The 21,480-nt window shown below is 42.8% G+C and overlaps 1 protein-coding gene across 3 annotated transcripts; it reads right to left on the minus strand.

Moving 5' to 3' along the window:
- Window positions 1-349: 349 nt before the first annotated feature.
- On the minus strand, window positions 350-21,405 carry LOC137009770 (E3 ubiquitin-protein ligase TRIM39-like). Of its 3 annotated transcripts, none has more exons than XM_067372261.1 (8): window positions 21,237-21,405; window positions 20,714-20,818; window positions 19,907-20,463; window positions 19,549-19,644; window positions 13,529-13,762; window positions 13,168-13,315; window positions 1,775-1,801; window positions 350-1,641 (listed from the first exon to the last, which is right to left on the minus strand). In XM_067372261.1, exons 3-8 carry the CDS (start codon window positions 20,459-20,461, stop codon window positions 1,091-1,093), a joined length of 1,611 nt encoding a protein of 536 aa, XP_067228362.1. In that variant the 5' UTR covers window positions 20,462-20,463; window positions 20,714-20,818; window positions 21,237-21,405; the 3' UTR covers window positions 350-1,090. The 3 variants fall into 3 exon arrangements, with proteins under 3 accessions (XP_067228362.1, XP_067228363.1, XP_067228364.1); XM_067372262.1 differs by having other exon boundaries at window positions 20,714-20,815; window positions 21,237-21,265; XM_067372263.1 differs by lacking the exon at window positions 20,714-20,818.
- Between the last annotated feature and the right edge of the window lie 75 nt (window positions 21,406-21,480).

Consider the following 21,480-nt stretch of genomic DNA (forward strand, 5'->3'; position numbering starts at 1 on the left):
CAAAAACAGCACATAATCCACTAGATATACAAAATTATAAACGCAACACTTTTGTTTTTGCCCCCAACTCAAAGATCTAAGACTTTTTCTATGTACACAATATTTTCTCTCAAATATTGTTCACAAATCTGTCTAAATCTGTGTTAGTGAGCACTTCTCCTTTGCCAAGATAATCCATCCACCTCACAGGTGTGGCATATCAAGATTCAGTTCATCACAAAAAGAAACTCTAAATCCATTGATTGTGTTTGTACTGTTTCAGCCTGTAGATGGCGCTGTGGTGGGTAAAGAGTTGACAGTCAAGATCATGTTCCAGAACCTGCTGTCACAAGTGTTGAGGAACGTTTTGTTCCGGATAGAGGGATTGGGAATGCAGAGCGTTTCATGTATATTTAATAATTCAGTCATTTCAAACTGATTCAACAACAAAGATCCTCCATGTTTTATTCATATCACATTTATTTGTTTATGTGAGCAGATGTTCATGAGCTTGAATCATTCTCCAATGTGTTTTTGCATGATTAGCAAGCTGTTTAGATTATGAGCAAAATCACTTAAACAATTGAACATGTCTTTATTCAGATTTTGTAGTTCTTCCATTGTCAACCAAAAACCTCAACATTTCACAAGTAATTCAATGTTCACTGCTGCAGAGGAGAGAGAAAATGGCTTCAGAGATTTCCTTTAAAAAACATATAAAACAAAGTTTGGAAATGTATCATGTAAAATTTCACCATATAATATTAAATCAAATTATGTAAAATTTCATAGTATCAAAAGCTACAGATATGTATTAAGTATAAATGAAAGAGAAAAGCAAACAAATCATTGTGTTGATTAGAAACATATAGGCTCGTAACACATTGGCCATTCAAATGTAGCCGTGATGAAATAAAAACAACATGTAACTCAAAAAAATATTTCATTATAGTTGATGTTTTGTCAGTGGCTGATTTTTTTTAAAGGCCTGAATATACAGTTCTTGTTTTGCACACATTTTTTTATATCACATTAATTTCTTTATAACTGTAAGTAAAATATACTTGATTGTGGTTTGTGCAAATTATTTTTTGGGTTTTATTTACATATTCTAATACATTAAAGGTGAGACAGGTGTGATGATTAGTGGATTTGAGTTTTTGTCTTCATCATTATCGCCTGGGCCAAAATACGGATAGAGTTTGTCAGTGAAAGTCTGACCAGTGAAAGAGTAGATATGAGATCTGGAGCCCACGTCATAAAAAGAGACCAGACCCTCCTCATAATCCACAAACACTCCCACCTTCTCAGGTTTCACTCTCAGAGATAAAGAGACAACAGGATTATCACAAGCTATATATTGATTTTCATTCTCCAGAATCACAGTCCAGTATCCATCCTCAGGAGTCAATGTGATTGACCCCTTTCTGTTAATGGATTCTCTGGCCACTCCTAATTCCCACTCAGTCTTTCCCTTCACCTGCACCTCATAGTAAAATCTCCCTGAACTGAATCCCTGCTTTGAAAGAACACAAATAACCTGATCTAATCTCTTTGGGTTTTCTGGGACATTCTGCTTAATGTCTCCATGACTGACTTGTTTTCCATCATCAGACAGGATGAGATATGGATTCACTGTATCAGGATCCAGAGTCACACCCACTGAGAGAGATCAGACATTATCAATCAATTTCAGACAAAATATTTTTAGATACAGTATATAATACAGATTATCAAGTGAATTTAATTTTTGTCTATAAATGTATTAAAGAAAATACTGTCAGTCACACTGTACCTGCAAACTTCTGCACAAACTTCAACTCTGTGAACACAGATGACAATAAAATGATTAATTATCTATAGGAATAATTTCAGATTAACATTTTGTTTTTCTTTTTGGAAGCACCAGTGTAATGTAGTGAGTTCTGGTTATGTATTTGTGTTTGTACACAGATAGTTACATCATGTAACTTACATGTCTCTAAAGTAAGTTAAAGTAATACTGGTTAGCTGGTTGTGATGTGAGTTAAAGTTTGGATAGAACTACTGGGTTTAGTGAGTCTTTTATTATACTTTTATCGGTAACACTTTAGAATACTGATCCTTCATTAATGAATAACTACACAGGAACAAATGAGTAATGCATTATTAACACTCTAGTAACTACTTTTAACTAACAAGAAACTCTGATTAATAAATTAGTAAGTAATAGTGCTCAGTCAAAGGTGGTAGTTCACTATTAACTAATCAGTAACTACTGTTTTTTTCATACCTCCCAGAGAACTACTAAGAACTACTATATACAGGTTCGTAATTAATGTGAATATTGAATAATGTATAATTAATTCTAGAGTAAAGGCCTTGGTAACCCACAAGTAATGACTTGTATTCTAAAGTGAAAAGCATGATAACTCTCTAGTAACTACTGTAGTCATTGTAAACTTTTGAGGTTGTGGAAAGTCAGCGCAACTCCACCGAAGACAGAGAGCCCACCTCCACCGCGATGCAGGAGCCAGCGACCAGTGGAACGACTGAGCATAACATCGCCATGGAGACGGAGCCCAGCGTGTCTGACCAGGTGTGTGAGTCTCACCGAGGGAGACAGTGTGGAAGATGAAGATGGGTTGGATGGGAGCCCCGCCCACACTCCCGCCACTGAGAGTGAGTTCCAGGCAAGCGCTATAGATTATGACTTTGGAGAAGATTCCTTATCTCAGTTAGTACCTCCTGAAACTGTCATTTTCATTTTGGATGAAATGGTCCCGCTCAGCCTCCCTCTCCCACCTCCTCTCCAAAACCCTGTTAATGACTTTGTTTGTCCTAGTCCCTCTGCTTTTCTGCCTGTTCTCCAGCCCACAACCTTGCCTGCTACCCAGCCTCACATCACGCCCTCAGCTCTACTCCAGCCTCCTCTCAGTGGCGTGGCTACACCTGGGGCCTGCTGTGAGCCAGCCTCAGGCGATGAGGATCCTGTGGCTCCGCCTCCAGCCTCAGGTCACATCGTTCCACCTCGACTCATCGTCCTGACTCCTCCGTCTCTGCTCCTGCCACCCTCGTCTACAGCAGTGACCATCGAGCGTTCGGCTCCACTGGACTCCCTCGGTCCTGCGACTCCGCCTGGGTCAGTCATCGCCATCACTTCGCCACGGACTTACGGGTCGTTCGAGTTTCTCCGACCCTCCACCCCTACGGCTCCGTTGGGCTCTGCCTTCCCTCAGACTCCGCCTCGGCCCTCAGTCGTTCCAGCTCCACCTCAGCCCTCCGGTACCCTGCTGCTGCCTCGGGGGGCCGTCGCGAGGACGTCGTCGCGGACTCAGAGGTCATCGGCATCACTCCGCTCCTTCGGCTCTCTGTCTTCGTCCAAGGATCCCTCTACATCGGCTGCACTGCTTCCACGCCTCCCCAAGGTTGTCTGGAGCAATTCACCACCTCGGCTCCTCCCTCCAGCAACGCCGCCATGGGTCGCCGTCCTGGCTGTGGCCTGGAGCAACATCTGGACTCCTCTGCTCAAGGCTACCACCTGGACTTCACCACCACCTGCACCTCCCTGGATTTTTGCACCGCCCTGGACTCCTGCTCTTCGCCTCCTCCCGGATAGCCGTCCGCCTCCCGAACCGCCTCCTACATTATCTGCTCCATCTCTTCTTCTTCCCCTCTCCACGGCGCGAGGACGCGCCTTTCCGGGAGGGGGCGATATGTTACATGTGCACTCTGTTCTGGAATCATTTTTGGACTTCTTGTTGTTCCATTTCCCGCCACCAGTTAGTCACCATGGCAACTGATCACCACAATCATCACACCCAGCTGTTCCATATCACCCTCCTTGTTATCCCTTGTATATAAGCCCTGTGTTTCCAGTCCTGTGTTGTCTGGTATTGTTCATGTCAAGTTGGTATATGTTCCTGTGTATTCCTGTTTATGTAACCCTGGTTTTTCCTGCTTTTACTTTCTCCTCTCACGACTCCCCACTGTTCACGCTATCGCGAGATTCATGCAAGTATCGCGAGATTTGACAGAGGCCGCGTCATTTCCCTTTAAATATGACGGCGCGCTATTGTTTTGTGTGTGTGTGTGGGAGTCGATGTGTTGTGCTGCTGCAGGTAGGCGTTTAACCCTGTAAATGTTTTATATTGACTCATTAGACTGCCGGTTTTGAACTGTTATGCCTGCCAACCTTTTTAGATGCCTCCGGTTTGGTTGAGACTGTGCTGTGTTGAGTGATTTAATGATACGAGAACTGGTGAGTGTCATTTGTTTGTATTATACGGTGCTAATGCTAGCGCTTTTGTGTATGGCATGTGAATCTGTTAGCCGGTGCTGGCGCTGGCTGTGGTTGTTATTGTATTGATGTGTGTGTGTGTGTGTATATATATATATATATATAGTATTGTGTGCTTAATTATATCGATTTTATATGAACAAGGCACTACTATTGACATTTATAGCAATATTGATGTTACTGATTATGAAATGGTTTACTATTTAATATTGAGATGAAAGTTGAAACTATTTATATGTTAATTATAGAGTACTCTTGTAGATTGTTGAATTATGTTGCTATATGCAGGATAACTTTGAATCATGTACATGATAATGATGGAATATGACAATATGATGATATTATGATATTGTATGATTATGTGATTTATGTAAAGTGTTATTTATTGCTTGGTCCTGCTTACAGGCCAGGTTTCTTGTATTGATGGCGAGCTACTAGGCCCTGAACCAAAGACTGAGAGTGCAAGCATCTGCCGGTGTGGTAGGAGGCACTGCAGCTGCTCCCCTCACACACCCTCGCACACCATTATACACTTATACACCTTCACATATCTTTATTACAAACTTTCATGCACATTCATATGACTTTATGGACTAGTTTTTCCTCTGGATTGATGAACTTTGCTCATTGTGTGTGGTATCTATACAGTTGCAGCACTTGAATCTTTGAATCATGTGAATTGTTCATTAATAATTTTGAATTCAATACTATCTATGTGTATATGTAAATATTGTAAATGTTGTCAACTTATTTCATTGTAATATATTTCACCATTGAGTACTGCAACTTTGTGTTTGTTTCATTGAACACACCATTTTCCTCCCTGAGTTGAGTTTAGTTCTTCTGATATTGGTCCATTATTTTCATCTACCATTTCAGTATTTATATACGTTACATTTGGCGAGCCAGCCAGGAGGAATTGGGGTGTTTAATGTACATTTTGAGTTGAGTTATTGCAGTTCAGTGGCAATTATGGATGTGTTTTTGAAACGTGGTATCAAATTACCCAATGCTGTGCTGGTGGAGGGCATAACAGAACTGGGAGGCAATGAAGTTATTGAGTTTTTAGACCAATATGGTTTAATTAGTAGGACTGAGACTATTTCTGAAAAAGAATCTGAGTTTAATGGTATGTTTGTTGTTGAATATGCTAGTGGTGCCGCTTTGGATGTATTGCGTCCCACTTTACCTTACACATTTGTCTCTGCTAAAAAGACATATACATGTTGCATTTTAGAGTTATCCACTGTTTGTACTGAGCATTTTGCTAAAGCTAAAACCATGTTATATTTGTCTGATTTGCAGAATTTAGCAAAATTAACTGGGGTGGATTACAAAGAAGTGCTTAAAACAACGATGACTCAGATTGGACTTTCAGTACCCGAGCTCCGTTCTGCAACTCATGTGAAAGAGCTACCCATCACAGAGTCAGCTGCATTGACAGAGCCATCTGTGAAGCAATCAATTCAGTCCCCATCAGCCACTGATGCTGCCAGGTCAGCCACTGAGCCCCACAATGATCCTTCTGATTCCATGCACCCGGAGTACAGGCAGTCAACTTCCAGCATTGATGTCAATCCACCTGAGGTCCAGCGTTATGTAGTGGAGCATATTGTAAAGAATGAGGAGAATGCAGTATATCATCAACGGCTCAGGGTATTCTCAGGTCGGCTTCCCAGACCTTCACATGAGGCTGATTATGACACCTGGCGGTCAGGGGTAGAACTGCTGTTGAAGGATCCATCTGTGTCTGATCTCCATCGTTCTAGGAGGATAGTTGAGAGCCTCCTTCCCCCAGCAGCAGATATGGTCAAGCAATTGAGTTCTAGTACATTGCCTGCTGTGTATTTAAGCACTCTTGATTCAGCCTATGCCCCTGTGCAGGATGGGGATGAATTATTTGCTAAATTTATGGACACATTTCAGGACAGTGGTGAGAAGCCATCTGCTTACCTCCAACGGCTCCAGGTTGTCTTGAACTCTGCTATGAAAAGAGGAGGGGTTGTGGAGTCTGAAGTTAATCGACATTTGTTGAATCAGTTCTGTCGTGGGTGCTGGGATAATTCCCTGATTGCTGAACTTCAGTTAAAGCAAAAGAAGACTTATCCGCCCACTTTCTCTGAGCTGCTGCTACTCTTGAGAACAGAAGAGGATCGGGAGGCAGCAAAAGTATTTCGAATGAAGCAACATCTGGGGTCCACACGGCAGAAAGTTACATCTCATGCCCAGTTTGTTCGTGCTGATCCCGAAGATGGAAGGGCAGTCACCTCTTTGATTAATATTACCCAGCAACTTGCACAACAATTAGCTGATGTCCAGCGGCAGTTAGCCATACTTACGGCCAGCCAGTCAAAGACCAGCTCTATTTCCAAGACTCCCTCCCACAGCAAGCCACATGCCAGAGCCACTAATCAGCAGTCTCAACGACTCACAAATACTCCGCCTAAACCTGGTTATTGTTTTCGGTGTGGTGAGGATGGTCACATCCGTCCCCAGTGTGAGAACGAGCCCAATCCTACTCTGGTTGCTCGTAAAAAGAAACAGTTTACCAGCAACCAAAAGAATACCTCCAACTTTGTTCATTTAAACTGAGTCCGGTTCCTGTTGTGGGACAGACAGGGGCCAGTGGGGACCAAACCTGTCCCAAGAAAGAAAAGAAGACTGTAAATTGTGCAGAAATGTCACGGTCCAAGATAAAGAATGCATCCATACAATTTCCAAAGGGGCTGGTGGGCTCAAAGTGTTTTGCTGTTGTTCAGATTGCTGGACAGAATTATCACTGTCTTTTAGATACCGGTTCGCAGGTCACCACGATTCCAGTCTCTTTTTATAACCAGAGCCTCAGTAATTGCCCTGTGAAGCCACTTTACAACTTACTTCAGATTGAGGGTGCCGCCGGTCAGTCAGTGCCATATCTAGGTTATGTAGAGGTGAATATAATCTTTCCCAAAGAGTTTTTGGGAGAAGAAATTGATGTACAGACTCTTGCTCTTGTTGTACCTGATGCACATCCTGGGGGTTTTTCACCTGTGCTTATTGGCATGAATACTCTAGAGCCTTTATATGAACGATATATCAGCAGTGACAACTCTAGTTTCCAACCCACAGCCCAAGGATACTGTGCAGTCTTAAAGCTCTTGCAACTGAAGCATCAACAGAACCAGGTGGGCAGAACAGGAGTTATAAGTTTATTGAGCCAGAAGCCAGTTTTGATTTCCGCTGGTCAGACCATTGTTCTGGAAGGTTCTGCTAAAGTGGACGGCTCATCTATAGTTCAATGGGCTGTAATTGAACATCCTACATCACCACTTCCAGGTGGGCTGTGTGTCCAGAGCTGTCTCATTACACTTCCAAATCATGCTCCCTGCAAGGTTCCTGTTCTTGTTATGAATGAGTCCGAGCAAGATGTTTTTATCCCACCAATGACAATAATTGCCGATATTGACACATCACTCACTATCCTGGCCCAGCATACTGTAAAAACCTCTTCAGTTCCAGGGGGTTCCCAGAAAGATACTTTGGAGTTAAATTTCGGAGAATCTCCTATTCCACCTGAATGGAAGGAGCGAGTAACATCCAAGCTCAGTCAAATGCCTGAAGTGTTTTCTCATCATGATCTTGACTTCGGCTGTACAGACCAGGTAAAGCATTATATTAAGCTTCACGATGAAACCCCTTTTAAGCATCGAGCTAGGCCAATCCATCCTCGCGACATTAAAGCTGTTCGAAGCCATTTGCGAGACCTGCTCGAAGCTGGTATCATCCGAGAGTCAGAGTCACCCTTTGCTTCTCCAATCGTGGTGGTCCGGAAGCGGAATGGCGATGTAAGGTTGTGCATTGATTATCGTAAATTGAATTTGCAAACAGTGAAAGATGCTTATGCATTGCCGAATCTTGAGGAGTCATTCTCCGCTTTAACGGGTTCCAAATGGTTTACGGTTATAGATCTGAAGTCTGGATATTATCAGATTCAAATGGATGAAGCCGACAAAGCTAAAACTGCATTCGTTACACCACTAGGGTTCTGGGAATGGAATCGGATGCCACAAGGGGTCACTAATGCTCCAAGTACATTCCAGAGACTGATGGAGAGGTGTATGGGGGATTTAAACCTCAAGGAAGTTCTTGTGTTTCTGGATGACATTATTATTTTCTCTGACACTTTAGAGGAACATGAGAAGCGCTTACTTAGAGTACTTACCCGCTTGACTGAATTCGGCTTGAAGTTGTCTCCTGAAAAATGCAAATTTTTCCAGTCCAGTGTACGTTACCTTGGACATATTGTGTCTGAGAAGGGTGTTGAAACGGACCCAGAGAAAATATCCACTCTCAAATCCTGGCCAGTTCCCCGAAATCTTAGGGAACTACGGTCCTTCCTGGGGTTTGCGGGATACTATCGGCGGTTTATTAAGGATTACGCCATCATAGTGAAACCCCTCAATGTCCTTACCCAAGGTTATGCACCCTTCCGTCGGTCTACTAAAGATAAAAATATCGCTGGGAAGTTCTTGGACCCGAAGCAGTCCTTTGGAGAAAGATGGACGTTCGACTGTCAAGTTGCTTTTGATACAGTAATTTCCAAGTTAACATCTGCTCCTGTCCTTGGGTTCGCCAATCCAAATTTGCCTTACATTCTGCACACAGATGCTAGCACAATCGGATTGGGAGCCGTTCTGTACCAAGAACAGGATGGTCAACTGCGGGTTATTGCTTATGCCAGCCGAGGCCTATCTCAGAGTGAGTCTCGATATCCGGCACACAAACTTGAGTTTCTGGCCTTAAAATGGAGTGTCACAGAGAAATTTCATGATTATCTCTATGGTGCTAACTTCACTGTTGTTACGGATAACAATCCTCTTACATACGTTTTGACTTCAGCAAAACTGGACGCTACCAGCCATCGATGGCTAGCTGCACTGTCAACGTATTCTTTCAAGATACAGTATCGTGCTGGCAAAGACAATTTTGATGCCGATGCTCTGTCTCGGCGTTGTCATGGAGAAGTGTTAGATAAGAATACAAGCTGTAAGACTACAAGCTGTGAAGAGTGGAAACTTGTGAGTCGTCTAGTGGAGAAATTGTGTGACCCTGGTGAAGTTGCAGAAATATCCCCTGATAGTGTGGTTGCTGTTTGTCAGAGCAGTCTTGTCAGATCATGCTGTTCTGTTGACTATCCTCAAATTGATATGACCCTAGTTGAGTCACTTTCAGTCCATGCCAATATCATTCCTGATAGTTTCGCTATGGAGGAGTTATATGGCCTTCCTGTCATTTCCCCTTTGAGTCACACCGACCTGAGAGAAGAGCAGCGTGCCGACCCAGTGATCCGTGAAGTTATCCATCAGCTCGAAACGGGAGAAAAGGTTCCCACAACTGCTCGAGAGGAACTTCCTGAGCTTGCATTGTTGTTACGGGAGTGGAATCGGTTAGAGCTGGAAGATGGAATTTTGTATAGGAGAAGACAGGACGAAGATAAACTTGTTCTTCAGCTTGTCTTGCCCCCAGTTTTGCGTTCTATTGTCTTGAAGAGTCTCCACAGTGACATGGGGCATATGGGCATAGAGCGAACTCTTGATTTGGTACGGCAGCGGTTCTTCTGGCCTAAAATGGCAGCTAATGTTGAGAACTTCATTAAAACCTGTGGTCAGTGTGTAAGACGTAAGGCTCTTCCAGAAAAGGCAGCTCCTCTAGTAAACATTCAAACTAGTCGTCCTTTGGAATTGCTATGTATGGATTTTCTTACACTTGAGCCGGACAGCAGTAACACAAAGAATATCTTGGTGCTTACTGATTACTTCACCAAATTTGCTGTCGCTATTCCAACTGCGAATCAGAAGGCCAAGACTGTGGCAAAGTGTCTGTGGAATGACTTCATGAGTTGTTACGGCATTCCGGAACGCCTACATTCGGACCAAGGCCCAGACTTTGAATCTAAGCTGATTAAGGAGCTCTGTGATGTAGCTGGCATCAAGAAAACTCGGACTACACCGTACCATCCTAGGGGTAACCCTGTTGAGCGCTTTAATCGGACGTTGTTAAACATGCTGGGAACCCTTGAGAGCAAGCAAAAGGCTAAGTGGAGGGAATATGTTAAACCTCTTGTTCATGCGTATAACTGTACACGGAATGAGGTAACAGGGTTTACGCCCTATGAACTTCTGTTTGGACGATCACCCCGGCTTCCAGTCGATTTGGCTTTTGGCTTGCCTGTCCGTGAATCTCCATCATCTTCACATTCCCAGTATGTGAAGGATTTGAGATCTCGTCTTGAGGAGAGCTATAAGCTTTCATCCCAGAATGCTCAGAAGTCAGCTAAAAGGAACAAAAGCCAGTTCGATCAACATGTAAAACCTGCAAGCTTGGAGGCTGGCGACAAAGTCCTTGTCCGAAATGTTAGAATTCGAGGCAAGCATAAGCTTGCAGACAAGTGGGAGCGAGATGTATATGTGGTTGTGAACCGTGTTGGGGATCTTCCAGTTTACATTGTGAGGCTAGAGACCAAAAAGGGACCTACCCGTACGCTCCATCGTGACCTGCTCTTGCCCTGTGGCTTTCTGTCGGGTTGTACTACAGAGGACTTTCCCGAAAATCTTCCTGCTCAAAAAGTACACACTCGAAGTCAGAGTCGTAATCACGCTGCTGACCTAGTTGATATATTTGAGGATGAGGATGTAGAGTATGCTGAACCTGCTATCCTTGGGAGTTCTTCTCGGTTCCCCATGAAGATCAGTATGAAAAGAGCGGGTGAACAAGAAACCCTGACCCCTGACATTGTGGGGTCTACTTTATCAACAGCCTCAAGTGACACTGATTTTGTTCTACCTTCCCCACAAAGCCTGGTTACTCGATCTTCCATTGAAATATTACCTGAAAACCATTTACCTGAAGTTGAAGAGTCTAGGCCAATTAGTGGTGAAGGTTTATCAATGACCAGCGGTGATGTAGACACTCTGGTAGGAGAAACTGTGGTGGAAGAGCCTGGAATTTCCTTACTTGAACCGATGAATGAATATGCTAAGAGAGAGATGGAGTTACCTGTGGAAGAGATACTTATCGATGTGCCTGAAGCTGAAGTGTTTCTGGAGCCTGAGGCTGAAGATCATGGGGCGGTCCAATCTGAGTCATCTGTGGGTCCTGATATTAAGAGTCTTGCTACTACTCCTAGTGATATAGTGAGATCTGATGTAGCACCTAGACGTTCAGGTCGGCAGCGCCAACCGCCCCAACGCTTTCAATATACAGCCTTGGGTAACCCCTTAATCTCAGTAGTTCAAACTCTTTTTCATAGTTTGTCTAATGCTTATACAGAGGCCCTTGGTTACGCTGCTGCAGCAGACACTTTTTCTAACCTGTGATACTCTTGTAATTACTATGCAACGAGGACGTGCATGATTTAACGAGGGGAGGATGTAACCCTGGTTTTTCCTGCTTTTACTTTCTCCTCTCACGACTCCCCACTGTTCACGCTATCGCGAGATTCATGCAAGTATCGCGAGATTTGACAGAGGCCGCGTCATTTCCCTTTAAATATGACGGCGCGCTATTGTTTTGTGTGTGTGTGTGGGAGTCGATGTGTTGTGCTGCTGCAGGTAGGCGTTTAACCCTGTAAATGTTTTATATTGACTCATTAGACTGCCGGTTTTGAACTGTTATGCCTGCCAACCTTTTTAGATGCCTCCGGTTTGGTTGAGACTGTGCTGTGTTGAGTGATTTAATGATACGAGAACTGGTGAGTGTCATTTGTTTGTATTATACGGTGCTAATGCTAGCGCTTTTGTGTATGGCATGTGAATCTGTTAGCCGGTGCTGGCGCTGGCTGTGGTTGTTATTGTATTGATGTGTGTGTGTGTGTGTATATATATATATATATATAGTATTGTGTGCTTAATTATATCGATTTTATATGAACAAGGCACTACTATTGACATTTATAGCAATATTGATGTTACTGATTATGAAATGGTTTACTATTTAATATTGAGATGAAAGTTGAAACTATTTATATGTTAATTATAGAGTACTCTTGTAGATTGTTGAATTATGTTGCTATATGCAGGATAACTTTGAATCATGTACATGATAATGATGGAATATGACAATATGATGATATTATGATATTGTATGATTATGTGATTTATGTAAAGTGTTATTTATTGCTTGGTCCTGCTTACAGGCCAGGTTTCTTGTATTGATGGCGAGCTACTAGGCCCTGAACCAAAGACTGAGAGTGCAAGCATCTGCCGGTGTGGTAGGAGGCACTGCAGCTGCTCCCCTCACACACCCTCGCACACCATTATACACTTATACACCTTCACATATCTTTATTACAAACTTTCATGCACATTCATATGACTTTATGGACTAGTTTTTCCTCTGGATTGATGAACTTTGCTCATTGTGTGTGGTATCTATACAGTTGCAGCACTTGAATCTTTGAATCATGTGAATTGTTCATTAATAATTTTGAATTCAATACTATCTATGTGTATATGTAAATATTGTAAATGTTGTCAACTTATTTCATTGTAATATATTTCACCATTGAGTACTGCAACTTTGTGTTTGTTTCATTGAACACACCATTTTCCTCCCTGAGTTGAGTTTAGTTCTTCTGATATTGGTCCATTATTTTCATCTACCATTTCAGTATTTATATACGTTACATTTATCTCCTAGTAAAGACCTCTTCTAACTATTTCTCTGTGTCGTGCGTGTACCAGCAACCATAACAGTCACTAACATTGATCCTTTGTAGAGTGAGAAAAACATTATCAGCAGTGATCACCGTATGCCACCGATGCTTAAATTGGATTTAACCCCAGAGTATTTTTTGGAAAAAAAAAATAATAATAATTTTCTTAGATTACTGGCCAAAAAAAATCTATACATTGTATTTAAAATTCACATACTAGTTTGGATGATTTTTTCATTTAGTGTCTCTTGAGTTTTCTTCAGTAGAGTCAGAGCTCTTTTCAGAGGAATCACATCCACATCAGAGTCAATCCTGATCTCAGTCCAGTTCTTGTTGTGTGGACGACTGGACAGGAATGAATTCATCTACAGCAGGAGAGAGAGGACTATTAAATATGTTATTTTTTATTTTAATGTTTTACATAGTACCTTTCTTACGGTTAAATCTTTTTTTTATTTTCACTTTATTACGTTTTACAATCAGCTCATCAGGTTTGTGAACAGAGTGTTTCTGCTGCAACTCGAGTCAGACTAGCTATCCCTTTTTCTCCAAAACACACGCCTTACAAATTCACAGACCTGTATGAGGTGGAGATGATCGTCAGTGTGTGAGATCTGCTCCAGCTCAGTGTTTCTCTTCTTCAGCTCAGTGATTTCCTGATGCAGCTCTTTAATGAGATCTTCAGCCTGTTTCTCTGCTTCTTTCTGCTGTTCCTCCATCATCTTCAGCTGCTCAGACTGACATCTCTCAATAGAGCGGATCAGATCAGTGAAGATCTCAACACTGGATGATTTCTCTTTCTCTGTGTTTCTCTATAAGACCAAGTAGCAGATTTGTTTATTATGTATTTACATATTTAAAGGGATAGTTTACTAAAAAATAGAAATTCTCATTTCATCTACTGGCCTTTTTTTTAATCTAATTTATTAAGCAGATCAAAATATTATAATGCATTCCCTTTCGAAGAGAACTTCAACTCTGCGTTGAATACGCTTTGGGGAACCGTCACTTGTGACAGGTGTTCAAAATGCCAAGAATCACAACACTCCAATCCTATTGGCCAGTGACAGCCTATGACGTCATTAAGGCGCAAACCATGACGTATAAAGGGAGCGCCTGCGGAAGCAGTCAACATCTTCTCGTCTTTTCGGGACTGTCTTGTTCATGCCATTGTTTCATAACTCCGGTAGGAATTACTCTATTTATGTCTTACAAACGTTCAGGAGAATGTGTTCATCTGTGACCTAGGGGTTTGACACTTGATTTACACGTTTCTGGCGTTTTTCTGTCTGGAGAGGAGCGAACGCATAGACGGTGCTTGAGGGCGCCCGTCTGTGTGTTTGTCTACTGCCCACTGTGAGCGTCTCTCCTATCGGGACGCTCCGTTCTCGTTTGACACTCTTCCCAAGGGAGGAGGTGTCTGCATCTGTGCCTGGTGATTCTAGCCCCGTGTGTGCTGAGGCAATACAGTGGCTGCAATCATAGGGCTCGCAGGTGAGCTCGTTGGGAAGTTTGAGAGAATTCTTATCTCTCTCGGCTTCCCCGGGGCTGGTGAGGATGATTGGCTGGATGACAGTGACGTCCGTGTTTGACATCATCGCATCCAATAGCGAGTGCTCCTCTGGCTGCTGGGTGTGTGGAGCTGCTGTGTTTTGGGACGCGCTTTTCGGCGGGCTGCAGCTGCCGTGAGAGCACGTTAAGAAAGGGGCTGTGTGCGGACGGCTCAACGAATGGTTCCTTTCTGTCCATGAATGTTGCAGCTCCCATAGACTTTCCACTCTCTCCTGATCTCCGCGTTTGAGATCGGGAGGGCATGGAAAACCCCCCTAGCCATTCAGATTTGGATCTGAGCCAGACAGACGGAAGGAGGAAGAAGCGAGAGTAATGGGTGATCGATTGTAAACACCATTGTGTTTGTAATTGATTCCCCAGCTATTTAAGGGGCGATTTATATCTACCCTCTCCTCTTCTCCTTTCACCTCCCATATATATATATATATATATATATATATATATATATATATATATATATGCACGTGTGTATATATACATACATAGTATGTATGTGTTTATATGCATGTATATGTATATATTTTATATCAGGCTCAGTACTACTTATGATCAGACTGATAGCTGGGCCCATAGTAATTATTTCTGCCTGATCTTTTAGGCTTAAAAGAACCCTAGATTCTATCCTTTTTCATGTCAAAAAGAGAGTATTAGGATCTTCGGTCTTTTAGCCGCAGGAATATGAGATGGGTCTATTTTATGTTTTTAAAATAAGACCTTGTTTTCCTGTATAGTTTTTCTGAGCATGTAGTTTATCAGGAGGCTGGCCCATCTCGAGCTGAGGCTCTGAGACAGGGCCAGAGGTTCAGTATGGCCGCTCAGGTGCCTCCTCCTTTCAGAGCAGGCGCAGAGGAGAAAGAAGCAGGTTTGAGGAAGTGATTGATCACGTACACCAATAGCGTCTGTGATCAATTCCCTCTCGTTGTGGAGGCAACATTGCATTTGCCCTTTCCCCTTCTTCCTCCGCCTCCTGAGTTTGAGATCTTTCTACTTGCTTAGTTGTTTCTTTTACAGTTAGGCTGTCGTCTGGCCTTTTGATAATATTCTTTCTAAAGGCTGCCTTCTGGCTTGATAGTGAAAAGTGCTTTTAGGCTTAAAAGAACTTTTGATTTCATCCCTCTTCATGCATTAAAATAAGGAGGGAAAATTTTCATTCTATGAGCCACAGGAAGGTAAACTGGGTCTATATTTTTATGTTTATAAAAACTGTAGACCTTGTTTTCCTGTATAGCTTTCCTGAGCATGTAGTCAGTAAATCCAGAAGGGGTTCTTTTGGGCTAAATAACTGTAGCATTAGGTTGGCTAGTTTTCAAAACATGCAGGCCGCTTTATGGCCGCTATTTTGTAGCCTCCTATGTTAGAGTAGCTTCTCAGCTAATACTTTAGTTTGGTTTGAGTTAACACTCGTCGCTTCAGTTATTTGTGTGCAGGACGGCTTATTGGCCGCCTTACACTGTTTGCTTGCAGTGCTTCATTTTCTCCTCATATTTGAAGGATTTAAAATGAAGCCCAAGCTTTGCTTGGCCCAGTAGGCCTTAGCTAGCGGCTAGGCTAGAGCTAGGTTTAGGTGTTTGTTTGTCACATCACCCTTATTATCACTATCCCCCTGAGGTTGTATAGTTCCTAGTTCTGGCCTCCTCCTGAGGGAGTTGCTGGCCGTATGCCCATTTCCCCTTCGATGTGAAAATGTAGGATGCTATGGCTGAGGTTAACAGCTAAGGTTATAGGCTGTTATTAGACTTCCTGGTGCTGTTTTTCCCAGGTGGTAGGCCCTTATCTTTGAGAAGATAAGTTATGCAGTGCTGCTAGGCCCCACTTTTTAGAACTTTGTCATGCTTATAATGTCTTCACATGATCCCCTTGAATTATATTCAAGTTTGAGCATACGGTGCTAAATGGTTTTAGCTTTCGATCTCAAGGGTTCAATACAGATCTCAGATCTGTTTTGTGGAAACATTTATCCTGTTTGGATGGCATGTATTACAAAGCATTTGCGTTTGCTTTGGGGTTCTAAGCTTTAGCCCTACATACATATGTGAGCTTACTCTAGTGCTGCCACAGGTTAACGCCTGTTTCTGTGATAGCAGGCTGTGATTAGCCTCTATCTATGAACGTGGTGTTTTGTTGTACTCCCCGGTTAGGGTTTGTGTTTCACTGAGTGCATCACCTGTTGGATGCACACTCAGGTTGAGTGTAGAGAGTCTTATTCTGTTAGAATAGAAATGATCTCTGTTAGCTCCCAGTCAATCATGACCACAGCAGCTGTTTTACATGTGCTGTTAGATTGTTGGCTCTTTATGGGTAGCCTCTTTCTTATACAGCTTGTTTCTCGGGCACTGTTGGTTTACAATCACGAGTTGGCTCACGTATCTTAGCACTGCCTCAGGCTTATGCTCATGTTTGTTTGAGGTGGTAGGCCTTGTGGGCCTCCCTTAGACCATGATAGCATGTTTAGGTGTACTATGTACATTGCCTGTTGGAATGTGTACACCTAAGCTCAGATCGGGTAAGCTAGTTATCCTCAGTAATTTTAGGGTTTAGTGCTGGTCCATTTTTGAGCTCGGGTCTTGTATATGACCACTTGCTGGTGCCACATGGCAAGGCAAGGCAAATTTTATTTGTATAGCACATTTCATACACAATGGTAATTCAAAGTGCTTTACATAAAGAAGAATAATAAAAATAGAACATAAGGAATAGAAATGGTGCTAAAAGTAGTAGGCCTTGCCAGGCCTCCTTTGTAACCTCTGTGTTGGCCCAGCTGGGTTGGTTAAATCTAGACTCGTTCCATGGTTGAGTCATGTCTTATGACTCATGCCGCCATCGTCCACGCCCACCTCTGTATGAGTAGGCCCTAGGTCAGGCCTCTTGAAGAGTTCTGCGATGCAGTGTGTACTTCTCTTATCTAAGAGTTTTCTCGAGTACTTGGCCTGCTGGCTGGTCTTAGTCATGAAGCTACCACTGGCTGATGCCATGTGTTCATAGAGGTAGAAGGCCCCACCATGGCCTCCTTACAGTCTGCATGTTGGCACAGCTTTGTGTGGGTTTATATGTGACTCATCACCATGGATGGGTCATGATTGCCACTAGCTGATGCTGCGTGTTTACGGGTTGTAGGCCTTCGCAGGCCTCCTATGTATCACGCTGGAGTTTGGCTTTGTACTCCTCTCGCTTAGAGAGTAAAAGGTGCTTTTACTGAGTACATTTTCTGAGTGGCTTGCCTCTCAAGGCGAGTTCTTGTGTTAAAACCAACTGTTTGTCTGGTTTTATGCATTTGCTTCCTTGAGCTTGGTTTCCTTTAGCTCTAGTTGAACTAAGTAGCTACCTTGCTTGTTACTCGGTTCTATTTTGCTCCTAGAACTTTAGTGGCCGCTAGCTGATGCCGCGTGTGACGGGTTGGCCTTAAGGGCCTCCTTTGGTAGCATTCTGGCATGTACCTTTCTGAGTGTTTTCTCTACAATTTTACTGAAAACAGTAAATAGGGTTTTGTGTCACTGGTTGGCCAGGGCTCGGGCTGACTGATGACCTCCTTTGTAGTCGGTCTGTTTAGCCTGATCCTTGATAACACTGCCACAAGCTGATGCCACCTGTCTGCTGAGGTTATATTATATTCTTTAGCGTGTGCTGGCGTATGCTGTACTGCTCTTGCTTAAAGAGTAAAAAGGTGCTTTTACCGAGTACACTGCTCATTAGATTGTGTTGAACGGACTGTTTTGTGGGCACTCACAGCTACCTAATTGGTTGGTCATGTTCTCAGCATGCTGTTTTCAGTCGAATGGCCTTATGGGTCATCCTGAATTCCACCATACGAACTGGGTTCTTGGTGTGATATTAGTTCATTTGTAAGAACTTTAGTTATGTTGTAGGCCCCTTCTGGTCGGCCTCCATGACTATGTGCCTACAGTATGGTCTGTCTGTTAGGTTGAGCTTCGTACTTCCCTTTGGGTTAACTGTGTAATTGTGCTTAGCTCCCTAAGCTGGTCACTGGTTGTTGACTTCTATGAAGTCTCCCATTCAGACTAGCCCTAGGCTGGTTTGTGCTCCCCTGTACCAGGGTTTTTCTAGCGCACAGCCTCCTCAGTGCTTTATCAGACACTGAGTAGATCCTAGGACGAGTGGATTATACTCCCCTCAATACGAGGGTTTTTAGCACTCAGCTGAGTTCCGCTCTCCAGGATGCCCATCTCTGCGCGTGGGTTTGAGTTGCTTACTGCTCTTTCGCAGTCACTCTTATCTGCTCTCTTCTTTGAAGAATGCGCTTTGGAGATTCTGTGTATCAGATAGGGCTGGCCCAGACTATGTTTGGCTTTTGCTAGATTAGTACGGCCTCCTTGGTGGCACTGAGGGTGACTTTGTTCCCCTCTAGTGACTGGCCGGGGTTTCGTTTGGTTTCCTGGCCACATTCCTTTTAAGGGACCACTTTCCATGGATTGCTGGTCCCAGATGACTTGAGCAGCCTTGGAAGGCTTTCTGCGGAAGGCCTCTTTTAGGCTCAGCTTGTGCTGTTGGCCATAGGGAATGCTGTCACTGACAGACTTGGAGAGTTGCTCCCAGCTTTTCTCTGGAACTGCCGGACGTTTGTCCAGACATTTTGGCATGCACTCTCCTTCAGCATGGCGGCATGGGTATATCGTTCCCCAATGCGATTCAACGCAGAGTTGAAGTTCCCTTCGAAAGGGAACGTCTCAGGTTACGTATGTAACCATAGTTCCCTGAGAACAGGGAACGAGACTCTGCGTTGCCATGCTTCGGGCTGCCTGCTGAACAGTCCCTCAAAGACGAGTAGGTGTTGACTGCTTCCGCAGGCGCTCCCTTTATATGGCATGGTTCGTGCCTTAATGACATCATAGGCTGTCGCCGGCCAATAGGATTGGAGTGTTGTGGTTCTTGGCATTTCGAACACCTGTCACGAGTGACGGTTCCACCAATGCGATTCAACGCAGAGTCTCATTCCCTGTTCTCAGGGAACTATGGTTACATACGTAACCTAAGATGTTTTAGATTTTGCATTGTTTTAACTTGCACTCACTTTTCTCAGCTCTACTGAGTGTTTGATCTCTTGAATCTTCTTCATTCTGTCCTGGATCATCTGATGAACATCTGTCTGTGTCTGAACCAGCTGATTCTACATACAGAGAAAAGACATTTTAGATAAAGTCTGATTTGAATATTGATTTTGAAAACCATTTAAAGACCCCATAGATTCAAAATTGTTGTTTTGTATCTTTTAGTCCATGTCTGATAGTTTTGATGGCAACAAGTTGTAAAAACTGACAAAAACAAATAATGAAAGGTTATTAGCTTTGGCTGTTTAAAAAAAATGTGTCAACATACAGGAAAGATGCTTTTCACAGTGTGTTTAAAGTGCTTTGCTTGTATCTCTTTACCTTCATCTTTCGACTCTCCTCCTCTATAGGAACAGTGTTGTGAGTCCTGTGTTCTCCTTCAGTGCAGAACAGACAAACACACATCTGATCATCTCTGCAGAACATCTCCAGAGGTCTCTCATGTTTCTGGCATATATAATCCTCCAGATTTTCCACAGCGTTGATCAGTTTGTGTTTCTTCAGACGTGGGACTCTGAGATGAGGCTCCAGATGATCATCACAGTAAGAGCTTTGACACGTCAGGCAGGACTTCACAGCTTTCTGCTTTCTTTCACCACAGAAGTCACAGAACACCTCAGATTCTCCTAGATTGAGGTTCTTCTTAAAGTGTTGCACAAGGTCTCTGAGTGTTTTATTAATCTTGAGATCAGGTCTTCTGACAACTCTTTCTTTACAGATTGGACAGAAGCCGATCTTTTTGTTTGTCCAGCACTTGCTCAGGCAGGTTCTGCAGAAGTTGTGTCCACATGGAGTGGTGACTGGATCAGTGAACACTTCCAGACAGATGGAGCACTGGAGCTCCTCATTTAGTGCTGGACCACTGGAGGATGCCATGACTGAAAAGGTAAGTAATGACAGTATATAATCTACATTGCTGAAGAGAGCAACTTTCATAAAAAGTTACGTGCAATAATAATTTAAGTAATTTAGTTTATGTTCTAAAATGGATGTTGCATGGGTAAAAAGTATTATAACTAAAAAAAAAACCATTATAACAACTTAAACTATGAACCACTGTCAAGCAGTCAGAGCAGGCATATATGACAGCAGTTTCTGACAGGAAGTGCCTAAATCACTAACCCTAACCTCACTGAGCCTATAAGCTCTGCCTCTAACTTCCCGTCTGAGACTGCTGGCCATGTGCTTCATACGGCTGTAGTTAGATCTGTTGGGCTGCAGAAGAAGAATCTACTGTAAATACAGAAACTAAATATGTGTATCTGGGAGCCACAGTTCAGCAGATGTAACCAGTTTTTACAAAACCATTTTATACAATCATGAAAGATATTTTTATAAATAAAAGACAACACAGAAAGGGGTAAAAGTGTAATTTTCCAAACAAATAGCCCACTAAATAAACATCTGTAAGCACCAGGTGTCATTTTTGTTTAATAGACTTTTTACTAGAAAAAACATTCTGATTTTTAATTTGTTCATCTTGCCGCCAAATTTAAATTCTTCCTGTTTCTAAAATCTCTAAAATATGACATGACCACAAATAATCAAACTTTGATTTACAGCCAAAAAAAAAATAATTTTTTTACCAACAATCTGATGCTGCTTCATGCTATTAAACTACTGAACAAGCTCTTACATTTCAATCACTTACCTGAGAGTGAATATCAGATCTGGTCGTTGATTTCAGAGTCTCTAAAATGAAGTGCTGTATGATGAAGCTTCCTGTTCATCTCTTACTTTCACTTTCACTGAAGTCTTTTACACACTTGCAGTGATGCTGTAGCTCCGCCCATAATCATGAATATGGAACAGTTCCTATTTCATCCCTGCTGAGTGTGTAACAGTGTAAGAAATTTTTACAATATCAAATTTTCACAGTTTACACAATTGCAGCT

The sequence above is a fragment of the Chanodichthys erythropterus genome, chromosome 20 (assembly GCF_024489055.1).
Source record: "Chanodichthys erythropterus isolate Z2021 chromosome 20, ASM2448905v1, whole genome shotgun sequence".
Taxonomy (NCBI): Eukaryota; Metazoa; Chordata; class Actinopteri; order Cypriniformes; family Xenocyprididae; genus Chanodichthys; species Chanodichthys erythropterus.

Excerpts from the sequence above, each read along its gene's own strand:
- LOC137009770 (XM_067372263.1), bottom strand. The coding sequence starts at position 20,461 with ATGGCATCCTCCAGTGGTCCAGCACTAAATGAGGAGCTCCAGTGCTCC. Across the intron at positions 19,645-19,906 it reads AGGAGAGTCGAAAGATGAAG|AATCAGCTGGTTCAGACACA; the intron begins GTAAAGAGATAC and ends CTCTGTATGTAG. Across the intron at positions 1,802-13,167 it reads TGAAAAAATCATCCAAACTA|AGTTGAAGTTTGTGCAGAAG; the intron begins GTATGTGAATTT and ends CTGTGTTCACAG.